The sequence below is a fragment of the Moschus berezovskii genome, chromosome 16 (genome assembly GCF_049115385.1).
Source record: "Moschus berezovskii isolate FMDL1 chromosome 16, NW_MosBer_1.0, whole genome shotgun sequence".
Lineage (NCBI taxonomy): Eukaryota > Metazoa > Chordata > Mammalia > Artiodactyla > Moschidae > Moschus > Moschus berezovskii.
The window spans coordinates 777,481-790,662 of NC_142475.1; the positions used below are offsets into that span (position 1 = coordinate 777,481).

A 13,182-nucleotide genomic window follows, 5' to 3' on the forward strand; every position below is an offset into this window, starting at 1 on the left:
TTTTCTGGAACTCTCTCACTTTTTCAATGATCCAATGGATGTTGGCAATGTGATCTCTGGTTCCTCTGCCTTTTCTAAATCCAGCTTGAACATCTGGAAGTTCACGGTTCACGTACTGTTGAGGCCTGGCTTGGAGAATTTTGAGCATTACTTTGCTAGTGTGTGAGATGAGTGCAATTGTGCAGTAATGTGAACATTCTTTGGCATTGCCTTTCTTTGGAATTGGAATGAAAACTAACCTTTTCCAGTTCAGTAAAATACCTATCAGTTAATTTTCAAGACATTGTTGCAACCAATATTATTTCCATTCATTACAGCTATAGTAAGTGAAGTACACACGATTTCTGCAATGCTAATACAAATACTATAATGATTACAGCCAGCTTCGCTGGGAGGAGCCAGTCATGTACAATAGCTTCTACAGGAGTTACACAGATGAACAACCAGGCAGGTGGAGGTTAGCACAGCTGCAATGTTATTTCAGCTGTTCAATGAGCCACATTTTTAATTGGCAAGTTTCACACAAGAAGAGAAAATCCCTGATCAGCCACAACAACTTTCTGTCCCAGGCCTCCCCACCTCAGGGCAGATGCAGTTCCTTCTGTCTGGGACCCTATTTCCTGGGCTCTTTTTAAAATACGTCCTTCGCCACCTGTTAGGGTTGTGCTTATATTTCATCTCCCGGTGGGGAGGTGTTCATCTCTCCCCCGGTCTCAGTAGGATGGTTCTTTAACACTATCCTTGTTGTATATCTCTTTATTTCTTGTTTCTGACCACACTTTGTGGCTTCCAGGATCTTTGTTCCCGATCAGTGATGGACCCTGCAGTTCAGCACAGAGTCCTAATTGCTGGCCTGCCAGGGAGGTCCCTGTAACACTGCCGGTATTTGTTCCCTCCCAGGCACCAATCCCAGCGTGGAATCATTTTATTTCTAAGCACAAGATACTATTTCCAGCATAGAGTGTAAGCCTCCTGAGGGCAGCACCTTGTTTAGCTTTTTTAATATTGTATATTGAATTATATATATCTATATATGATTATACATAATATATTGAGTGAATAGAATAAGTAAATGGAAATTGAGATGTAGGCACCAAAATTCATTTTACAAGAGATTACACAAAGAGCTCACCTGAACAAACGGTTAACACAGAGAATGCAGGCATCTCAAAGGAGCTGACTGCAGGTCATAAAGAAAGACTGCCAGCCCTGGGGAAATGAGCTTCCCTCTTCATGATTTTGGAGCTCTGTGCCATGCTGCTAAAGAGGAACAGCCAAGCCCAACCTTCTCAGCCACCCCAGACGTGGGAGTGAAGTCATCTGAGAAGTCCCAGCCCAGCCGGGCTCCCAGATGAACGCAGGAGTCACCTTAGCTGACACCACATGGAACGGAGACCAGCGGACCTGCTGGGCCTGCCCAAGTTACACAATCGTGTGCTGTTATTTTAAGCCAGGGCACTGGCTGCAGAGCCAGAGGTAACGGAAAACATGCATTATCTTCTTCTGCATCTAGGCCTGATAATAGTATGGGTGATCCTTAGCATTTGGCACTGACTCTGGTCTGCATGCTAAACATGCACCAGTTGTTCTTACTCCTTCCCACAGCCTTATAAGGTAGCTAATTACTACTCCTAATGGGAAGATGGGGAAAATGAGACTCCAAAAAGTTAAGGAACTTGCCCAAGGGAAAGTCAGCCAGTTCCTAAGACTTAAAACATAAGTGTTTCACACTCCAAATTCTCTGGTTGTAAATACTAGTTACAATAGGGCTCCATTATTCAAACTCACAGAAAAGACAGATCCATACTTAAAATATGAGTTCAAGTCTTTCTTCTAAACTATACTTACCTATTGCTTTCTGCTGTTTTGAACCACACTGGCCAAAATTCACTGGGCACTTACACCATGTCAGGGACCTTGCATTCAGTGTTCTATTTTGCCTCCTCCCTCTCACTAGGTGTTTAATGACTATTCTACAAACAAGGAACCTGAGACCCAAAGACCTGAATTAACCTTCCTGGAGTCATAAAACTATTAACTGGAATGGATACTTAGGTCTTGATATACTTCTATATAAGTACATATATATGTAAAAGTATATGTATTTCAGCATTATATAGTGAATATATATAACATTTACGTATTTTTTTCAACATATATATCTATTGAAAAGATCTAGTTTTACTTATTAGAAGCTTTTTATTTGATGCTGAACAGACTATGTTTCATGCATTTATCATTGATCATTTTATTTCATCAAGTGAGAACTTTTAGGTATCACTCATTTTCACTTGTTCTTATAATATGCTTCAGACTAAGGTCTGGAACTGCTTTTATTTGGAGCACTTTTAAGATGCAGGAGAAGAATTTGGGAAAATAGTAACAACTATGATCTCATTGTTACACAATTATTTCTGAGAATAATGTTTCAAACAGTCTAACTAAAACTTCAGCCTTTTCCAGGTGGGATGAAGAGAGTCCGTGATGAGGACCCAGGGACTGGGGTCTGCTCTGGGCTCTGCTGTTGAGTCACTGTGTCGGAAACTGGGCCTGTCTCTGAGAGTCCAGGGCCTGTGGCCTTTCATTTACAAAACCGAACCAGCACCATCATGCTTGCCCCCAAATCTGTTTGCAGGGCACGCTGAGACGGCTTCTTCTTCAGTTTGACAGGTCAGGCTTTGGCAATGCTTTTTCTATAAAAATTGCACGAAGTGTTCTCTGTAAAAATCTCAGAGCCTGACTCAGGATACGCACTCAACCTGTGTTAGCTGCCATCATCACCATCACCATCGCCACCATTATCATCACCATCGTCGTCAACATTTGTTTAAATGCTCTGTTCTATTTTTCTTCTTTGGGCTCCAGAAAGTTAGGGAGAGAGGTAATGCAAAAAAGACAGAGAGAAGGAAAAGTGAGGGAAGGAGGGAAGATGGAAGTGAAGCAGAAAAATATGGACTGAGCTGAAAACGAAGCTTTTATGATCAATCACACATTGCGTAGGAAGCAGATTTTAGTTGGGACGTTTTAAAGTTCATTCCAAAATATTTTGGGAATTTCCTAACAATCCAATTAAATAAAAGTTTAAATGAATAGCAGTAAAGCAAAACACGGTAGGGATATTCACCCTTAAAATCATATATTCCAAAACTAGGTAAAGTAGAATTTGACTCATATAAGACAGTTGTCCAGCAACCTTTAGTCTCAGTTGCATAAATAAAAACTAAGAATTAAGAACACATACACACACACACAAAAAAAAAAACCTATCAGTCAAAATGGAAATGTTACAAAAGCCACACATTATTTATTCACTTCACTCAGAAAAGATGTTCTCAGATTTTTATGCATGGTCTATTTACTCATATTTTAAATTCAGTTTTATCAAACATAGTTTTCTAATTTCCAAGCACAATACAAATTAGAAATAGCAAGTACCAGAGGCAATCCCCAAGGTTGAAAAACACTCCAAAAAAAGCACACGTATTTCTCCACGAACACAACTGTAATTTTTTAATGGAAAAATGTATGTTGACTAGACCTTTTGTGGCCATTTCACAATGTAGACAGATACTGAGTCATCATGTCATACACCTGAGGCTAATATAACATTACATGTCAATTACACTCAGCAAAAATATATAATTACATAGTTCATATGTGCATACATATGACAGTTCATTTTTAGTTCATGAAAAATTATTTCCAAATAAGAGTGCTTTGCAGTGAACAAATATTAATGAATATGGTTATGTTATTTTGGTTGTTTGATGAGTCACCATTTTAAAATTTCACATAAAAAGAAATCCCTGGTCACATAGTCAAGGGGAACAAGATCTGGCAGCCCCTGCAGATTTCTGCACAGCAACACCCTTCAGGAGCCGACACTGGCTGCCTCCTGATGAACATGTGCAAACTCCCCAGCAACGCAGTGCCCACCAGGCCCAGCGCCCATCACTGTCACCCACGGTCCGTCGTCACTGGCCATCAGTCTCTCAGTACAGAATTTCTGCCACGTGCACGGCCCCCAAACGGGAACATGAAACATAACCTAAGGGAGCCTCATGTTTCAAGAAGAACAGGTGAGACTATTTCTGTGCAGGTGCTGCAGTTTCTGCACTCATTCTCATTCTCCACATGAGCTTCTACACAGCTCCACACAGCTGAATTTGCAACCCTTGGGAAAACGGTTTACTTATCACTGATAACAAAGGGACACTGATAGCTTGCTGCTTTTCATTTCTTTCTTTTTACATGACTGCAGCTTCATCAGAATTATTTGCCCTCGGGATTTATGAAAATTTAATAAAAGATACTGAGCAGTATTTCTGTACTGTTAGCAAATGTGAAATTTCTGTCCATTCATTACCCCATACGCTGTAGGAGGGCACATTCAGCAAAATATTACTTGGATTTCATTGTAGGAAAAAGCTTGTCTCTGTATATGAAAAAACATGCTTTCTTTGGTCAAGAAATAGAAATGACGTAATCCGACATATTTCCCTTGTTGTCTTAGCTTCTTGGACCAAGATAAGGGAAAAACATAAAAATAACTGCTATCTAGCCTGCTAAAATGTATTCCCAAGGAAAGAATTTCTGAAGAGTATTAGTCACTGAGTGCAAAATACCATATCTTCATGGGTTTCAATAAATTCTACTACTTGAAAGTTTCTTCCTACACAAAACTTGATGGTTCGGTTTTCAGTGTAAGCTCACTGAACTTGGGTCTTTCAAACACTGACATCTCAGTTTCCTACTTCTGTGAAGACACACACTTCCTCATCCACACTTCCTGGGGCAGACTACTTCTCCTAAAGATGGCCGTATCAACATCTGCCCCCAACTCCGCTTGCCATCGGTGGGCTCTGAGCTCCTGCCCACCTTGAACCACACAGGGACGTGGATTCTCCTGCTAGTGGAGGTGAGGTGATATTTCTATTACTTCTGTTGCTAACTCACAAAGGTGACACAGCTTGCATCCAGTACTCTCTCTGTGTCTCTGGATACACGTCTGGGGACTCCTGAGCCATAATTTAAAAAATCCGGCTCCCCTAAAGCTGCCTTGCTGAACGGATCATGGAAACAATCAACTTTGAAACGTAGAGCCGTTCCAGCTCCCAGGTGGTCCAGTCTTCCCGGACCAGGCACCAGACAGAAATAGGGATGCCGCTGTGATGTCACCAGTTCTAGCCACTGTTTGGCTACAATCTCAAGCCAAATCCACTTCCTGACCCACCAAAATGGTGAGAGAAAATGAATAATTAGCAATTGTTTCAAGCCACTGTGTTTTGGGATGATCAATTTCATAGCCCTAAGAAACTAAAACCCAACCACCGGAAAAACACACTTCATGTTCCACCGCTTACCTCATTGATTTCAGTCCCATCAGCGTTGTTATATACAATTCGATAACCATTGATCTTTCTTGAAGTCGCATCCCAGGCTAATCGAGCACTGTTAGAGCCAACATTGGAGATTCTCAGGTTTCTGGGTGGGCTTAAGGGTACTTTGCAGTAAATGGAATAAAAAAGAAATGAAATTTTAAATAACATATATGTAAAAAGGACCCCCAAAACATGGCATCTTTGACTCCTAAACTACTGACATATGAAAATTTCCACTCAGATAATAACTTATAACAGAGAACATTAACAAATTAACAAAGAAAAAAGTTTTCCTCGTGGAGAATGAAGAGTAGCCACAAATTACACACGCTTAGAGACAAACGAGGTGTAGGTGAGTTCCCTGTGCCTTTCTTCTCCAGTCAAAGCTATTATTTCCTGATATAGATGAACAACCCAATGAATCAAAAACCAGGAAGCTTGAAATTAAATTTTAGCTATTGTACTCAATGATCATCTGGTCCTGGCGAAGTCACTCTATTCCTCTGAGCCACAATTTTCCATGTGGCAACGGTTTCTTATCTGTCCTCCCCACTTGGGTGCCTATTAAGCATTTCCAACTCAATATGTCCAAATCTGAATCACTGATTCCTGTCACCTCTCCCAATCTTCTCTCTCAACCAGTCCTTCTGAGGAAGTGAAAACTCCATTTTTCCCATGGCTCAGGTCAAAAACCCTGGAGTCATCTGAGATTCAGGTTTCTGAACGTATCTCCCCTTCTCAGTGAAGTCGTCCATGATCACCCCACATAAAATAATCCTTCAGCCTCAGTTCTACCTCTCGCTCTTCCCCAATTCATTCTTTATTGCACATTTATTGGTCTATTGTCTCTCTCTTCCAATACACTGTCATCTCAAAGGATTACAGAGTCTGATTTAACTTTGTTCCCACCTTTATCTCCAATCGAGTAAGTTTTCAGTAAGGATCTCTTGAATCAAGGAGTAGGAATCTTGCCCTGGATAAAACCCACTGGCTTTGTGAGACTGCTGCTGCTGCTGCTGCTAAGTCGCTTCAGTCGTGTCCGACTCTGTGCGACCCCATAGACAGCAGCCCACCAGGCTCCTCCATCCCTGGGATTCTCCAGGCAAGAACACTGGAGTGGGTTGCCATTTGTGAGACTAGATAAAAGTAAAGACTTTACTGTGGCTTTAACAGTGTAAAGAGGTGTCGATACTACTGCACATCCTCACTACCAATTCCATGGCTTTTTGTACTTCTTCGAGGATCCCTTTCTGAGTCAACAGGTTAAAATTTGTCAATAATCTTTGAGAGTTTTGTGAGCTTTTTCTTACAGGTTTATAGTAAACACTGTTGTTGAGACTGCATGTTTTCTAAAAGTGTGAGATGTAACACATCATCGCATTAAATCCTAACATTAGATGGCAAGGATAACATTATAATTAGCCCCACGACATGGATCATGAATCTGAGGGTACTTGGCCAAGGTCACAGTTAGTAGAAGCAGAAGAGCAGTTGGAATCCATAACCCAGGCAATCGATCAAGATTTGAGAGCCTAGCCTAGGCAAGAACCAGTGACAACTGCCAGCTGTCCTGCAAAATGCAATGGTTCTTCACCCTAAAGGCCAATGCTGTCACTAATTCAAGGCAGGCTGACTGAATGGCAATTAGGAGCCTAGACACCTGGTGACTCTCACTACTTAAGCAGCCAGAAAGGAAGTGTAGGAAAGACAAAAGCAAGTAAGCACTCTAAGTGCTGTGCATACTCAGCTCTAAATTTTCTAAGGTTCAGTTAAACTCAGCAGTACAGTGGGACAACGCACCAACGGGTCAGTCTCAGGCAGCCAGGACAGTATTTTTTAGGCCTTTTTTAAAATCAACTACCAATGGGAAAGCGTCATGGACACTTTTTGAAAGCACAAGGTATCTGTGTTTTGAATCTGCTTCAGGCACTTTGCTCTTTGAGTAGCAGTCCCCACCCTTCTTGGGGACGGGTTCACGGCAGTCTTTCCGCGGACAGGCGGGAGAGAAGTGGCGGTTTGGGGTGGTGCTCCTAAGCCGTGCGAACCAGGATCCCACGCATGCACAGTCAGTAGGGCTTGTGCTCCTCCAAGACGCCCTTGATGATCTGACAGGAGGCGGGCCTCAGGTGGGAATGCAAGTGATGGGCAGTGGCTGAAAATACAGGTGAGGTTCATGCACTCACCTACCACTCACCTCCTGTTGTATGGCTTGGGGGCTGGGGACCCTTGTCTTACCAAAGACCCACATTAGTACTTAAATGAAAGCTTCACTAACTGAAAGAAAGCTAAGGAGGACTTTTCCTTTTACAAAAAAATGCAAAAAACAAAAACAGCATTCAGCCTTTGCTTTGCAGCAAGTCATTATGGAGCCAGTGTGCACCCCAGGCCCCCAGGTAGCAAGAGGGGCCCTGCCAAACTCCTTCCCGGGACTATGCTCAGCGTCTCAGCATCAGGCAACCTTAGCTTTGAACTGTGTTTCTGAGCATCTGTGCTTTATCTTGATTTGCTCTGTGCATCCATTAGCAAGATGTATCCTAAAACTGTTTATTTGCTTCCTGTTATTCTAGCTTACAAAAGGTTTCATGCTGCTGCTGCTGCTGCTAAGTCACTTCAGTCGTGTCCGACTCTGTGTGACCCCATAGACAGAGGCCCACCAGGCTCCCCTGTCCCTGGGATTCTCCAGGCAAGAACACTGGAGTGGGCTGCCATTTCCTTCTCCAATGTGTGAAAGTGAAAAGTGAAAGTGAAGTCGCTCAGTCATGTCCGACCCATAGCGATCCCATGGACTGCAGCCTACCAGGCTCCGCCATCCATGGGATTTTCTAGGCAAGAGTACTGGAGTGGCTTGCCATTGCCTTCTCCGAAAAGGTTTCATATTTTTCAATAGTGAGGGAAAACTGTAGAAAGAACTAGGTATTCTGAGTGAAAAAGAGAGATATGTGGTTGGGAAAAGTTTTCCTTCCAAATCAAGTCCTCAAAATGACTTAAGTCAAGAGATCATTAAGGCTTCCCTGATAGCTCAGTTGGTAAAGAATCCACCTGCAGTGCAAGGAGACTCCGGGTTGATTCCTGGGTCGGGAAGATCTGCTAGAGAAGGGATAGGCTACTCACTCCTTCATTCTTGGGCTTCCCTGGTCGCTCAGCTGGTAAGAATCCGCCTGCAATGTGGGAGACCCAGGTTTGATCCCTGATTTGTGAAGATCCCCTGGAGAAGGGAAAGGCTGCCCACTCCAGTATTCTGGCCTGGAGAATTCCATGGACTGTACAGTCCATGGGGTTGCAAAGAGTCGGAAACGACTGAGCGACTTTCACAAGTGATATATTAGATGCTTCCTGACTTATTTTTCCTCTTTCTATCTTGGGCTTTCCCAGTTTTGTTGTTTGTTGTTTTAATTACATTGGTCTTTCTCTGAAGAGCAAGAGAACACAGCCTTGGCTAATAATAATAAAAGAAAAACGGTTGTAGGAGAAAACCCCCTTATGATCATCTCTGCATGCTTCTCAAGCAGAGTCTTCAGGACCAAAGCACTTGCAGACATGCTACTCGCTTCCTCCCAGGCTCAGAGTGATGCGAGACAGCCCATCTCCCTGCACTGTCTTCTTCAAAACACCACGAAGAGACCCCAATTTTTAATGGTAGGTGACAAAGCATTGTGAGCTTGTCAAGGCAGCATTTCCTCTATCATATTTTCAAATAAATATTTACAATTCCTAAAAAACATTATTACTACATTACCCAAGTTAGGCTTGCCAATATAACTTTTGGGGCTTCCCTGGGGGCTCAGATGGTAAAGAATACACCTGCAATGCAGGAGACCCAGGTTCAATCCCTAGGTTGGGAAGATCCCCGGAGAAGGGAATGGCAACCCACTCCAGTATTCTTGCCTAGAGAATCCTATGGACAGAGGAGCCTGGCGGGCTACAGTGCATGGCATTGCAGAGTCAGACATGACTAAGCGACTAATAGTTTCACACTTTCATATACAATTTTTACTCAATTAAAAAAACTAATTATAATGATAATAGTCTGAGATACGAAGGACATCAAAAATTTTTAGAAAAATTATTAATTTTAATATGGGGAAAGAACTGTTGAGTAACTATGTGCTAATCACTTTCATCTGTATTACTGTATTTAATCTTCTATCAACCACATGCCCTAGGATTACCACTCCTCCGCTTACAGCCTCAGACATGCTCCATCACCTGCCCGCCGTCACCCACCCACAATGTGACTTTCGCTGGGATTCGCATGTTGAAAGCTCTGATCCCAAAGCCCACATTTCCCCCTATTCTGCTCCAGCTCTGGGGTCGGACCCGGAGCCGCGGGTCCCTGAGAGCCGGGCTCCCACCGCGGGCGCGTCCCGGTCTCTGCAGCCGCCTGCGCCAGGCCAGCAGCCCGGTCGACTGCGGGAGGAGCTCAGACCCTCCCGCGGACCGTGCACGCGAGAATCCAGCTTCTCTCTTGCCTGACGGAGCTGAGGCGGCATCCAGTCCGCCTGCAACAGGTGAGCCCGGACGCCAGAACCCCGCCCGCAGCGGCGAGCGACAGGGAGCTGTGCAACTCCCCCACTGCCATCGCAATGCAGTAATAACGAAACGAAGCACACGGTAAGCGAAATGCACTTCAACCGTCCCGAAACCAGCCGCTTTTCCTGTTCCACGGAAAAACTGTCTTTCGTGAAACTGATCCCTGGTGCCAAAAAGGCCGGGGACCACTAATCTGGAGGAGGCCAAAGTTCAACTCTAGAATCCGCATGACTCTTAGTAATGACAAAACGGGAAGAAATGCCCCTTCCTTCCCCTAGATAAACTATACACTTTGTTACATGACAGTGAGCTCTTAAGAGGCTTCAACCTAAACCAGTATTTCTAACTCAGAATCCCCATAATGATTTGGGCTTTTATTACAGCATTTCATCCGGATGACGGAACCGCTCACGTGTTGTTTCCTGTCCGGTAACAGGGTCACTGGCTTCTTCTCCAAACATAGCATACACTGTGACTGTGTATTCCGTATTGGGCAACAACCCGCTCAGCTCAATGTCTGTGTGGGTCTCTCCAATTTTCATCTGTAAAGAACACACATTATCAGATTGTTTGCCAACGTGCACTTTTCACACTGATCGGAGTACAACTGAATACAGGTGAGACCTCATGGACTGACTTCATCTTCTCACAATCCCTTCATCAAACAGGTTTCAAGTCATCCTTTTTTTCATTGTCTCCTGTTATTTTGTATTAGAAACAGATGCTGTGAGGCCATATAAAACTGAATGTACTCTGCGTGCTCTTTTTGGATAACTCTTTACATCTGGACAAGTGGCAGCTGCAGCCAAAATGACAGTGTCAAATATTTGGTCCCCAGACGAGCATGGGTGGAGATGAATCAGGAACGCCCTCTAGGAAGAGGGTAAGGTCCAGGCCAGTCTGTTGGGAGCTGGACACCAAGTGGGCATCCTTCACCGCTGGCCTAATTCTTGCCAGTCCTCTGACTGAAGGCCCGATTTTTGCTTCAAGTCCCATTAAACTAGACCAGTACTGAGGTCCCATTCAACAGAGGGGCCTGTTCTCCTGGACTGCAGGCCCCTCCTAGGAGTCCAAAGAGATCAACCCACTGGATGCCCAAATCAGCAATTCGCTTTTTGATTTGGGGGATGATATTTCCAACCCTGGGGGTCAGTCAAATAAGCCAACATTCTCAGTTGTGTGACAACTGTGCAACAAGGATGGTTTTATTTCTGCTTTGGGAAGAAGAAAAATAACTCCATAGACTGTCCCCTCTCAAACAATTGCCAGTGACATAGTCAAATTAAAAACTTTAATTTAAAAATGTCTCAGTGTATATAATACAAAGGTAGTGAAAATAACATAATAAACCCTGATGCATCCATCACTCAAATTTAATAAATATCAACATTTTGTCATATTGACTTCAGATCTTATTTTAACAAGATCACATAAAACACTTTCGCATTCTTTCTGTTCACCACCTCTGCCCTAATGTTGAAGTGCATCTCACTGATACGTTTTTCTTTACTTCTACATAGGTATGTAACATTAAAAAAAAAAAAAGATGGTTCTGTTTGTTTAATGATGTGCATAAATGGACCATTCAACGTGACATTTTTGGATTTTTTTTCTCTGGCAATATTCGGTTTCAAGATTTATCCATGTTGAAACAGTGGGACAGAGTTGACATTATTTAATTTCCTTATGAGATTCTTTTATAAAAATACGCAGTTATTTTCCATTTGTCAATGAACATGGCAGTTAGTTGCAATATTTTGTTCTGACCAAGTGCCTGCATTGAGAAGTCCTGAAGGATGTTTCTCTACAGTATGTACCTTAAAAAGTATGTATATCTTTAGCTTGATGAAATATTTAAGATTAGTCTCCAAGACAGCTGTACCAATTGACACACCAGTTTACACGAGTGATTCTGCGTCCCTACACGCTCAGGGATGGTAGCATTATCAGACTTTAAATTAAACCTGGGCGAGGGCCTCATTGGTGCTTCAGAGGTAAAGAGTCCACCTGCCAACGCAGGAGACACAGGTTCCAGCCCTGATCCAGGAGGACCCCACGTGCCGCAGAGCGACTAAGTCTGCGCCCCGCAACGAGTGAACCTGTGCTCGGGAGCGCGCGCCGCGACCACGGGGCCTGTGCTCGGGAGCGCGCGCCAGGGCGACGAGGCCTGTGCTCGGGAGCGCGCGCCGCGACAACGGAACCTGAGCTCGGGAGCGGCCTGTGCTCGGGAACGCGCGCGCCGCGACGACGGACCCTGAGCTCGGGAGCGCGCGCGTGCAAACGACCGCAGGCTGAACGCCTGCCCTGGTCCACGACAGGAACCTTGATAAGAGGAGCCCGCGCAGCGCCACTGGAGAGCGGCCCCCGCAGTCGTGAAGACCAACACAACCAAAAAGAAAAGCTCGGCTAAATCCCCACGGACAGGAGCCTGGCGGGCTACAGTCACGGAGTCGCCAAGAGTCGGACACGACTGAGCACAGCACAGCACAGGGACTATTTTAGGGCTTCCCTTGTGGCTCAGACGGTGAAGAACCCGCCTGCAATGCGGGAGACCTGGGTTCAGTCCCTGGGCTGGGAAGATCCCCTGGAGAAGGAAAGGCTCCCCACTCTAGTACTCCGGCCTGGAGAAGCTCATGGACAGAGGAGCCTGGCGGGTACAGTCCATGGGGTCGCAAAGGGTCGGACACGACTGAGCCACTAAGCACAGCAGCGAACAACAGTGTACTAGGTGTGAACTGGCAGTCCTCTGTTTTATGTTCTCTTTCCTGCTGAAGCTGTGTGTCTTTTTAGCACCATTTTTAACTTTCCCTTCCACCAAAAAAATTCAGATCAACATTAAATCCAAGTGGGCAAAAACTGTCTAAGCCTTGGAAATGAAAGAATAGACGTCACCCATATTCTGTTCTAGATGCTAGAATCACCATATTCCTGGCCCTAAAGAAATCTGTCACCAGAGGCAGGTTTTAGAGAACGTTAGAGAACCGAGTTCTGCACTCACTCTCATAAACACGCCAGCTGCCTAGTCAACGCTCCAGCAGTCTCGGCTGTCTCCTCTCTCTTCCTTGCATAGCTGTACTGTAGTAACTGTTCCCTATAAGCTAAAAATGAAGACTAAAAAAAGCTATCATTCAAAGGTCAAAGAGTCATCATTAAAAATGGAAGAAATGCAAAAAAAATCTACATCCATGAGATATATTTCTCTGTTGTTTAGTCGCTAAGTCGTGTCCAACTCTGTTGCAGCCCCACGGACTGTAGCCCGCCAGGCTCCTCC

The 13,182-nt window shown here is 44.2% G+C and overlaps 1 protein-coding gene across 3 annotated transcripts in view; it reads right to left on the reverse strand.

Moving 5' to 3' along the window:
• COL14A1 (collagen type XIV alpha 1 chain) overlaps positions 1-13,182 on the reverse strand; it is a 228,547-nt gene that overhangs the window by 139,371 nt on the left and 75,994 nt on the right. For all 3 annotated transcript variants that reach the window (XM_055431577.2, XM_055431576.2, XM_055431578.2), the window contains exons 13-14: positions 10,324-10,453; positions 5,364-5,503 (exon numbers count right to left, since the gene is read on the reverse strand). In XM_055431577.2, the coding sequence (XP_055287552.2) occupies positions 5,364-5,503; positions 10,324-10,453 (270 nt within the window). The remainder of the gene's footprint in view (positions 1-5,363; positions 5,504-10,323; positions 10,454-13,182) is intronic.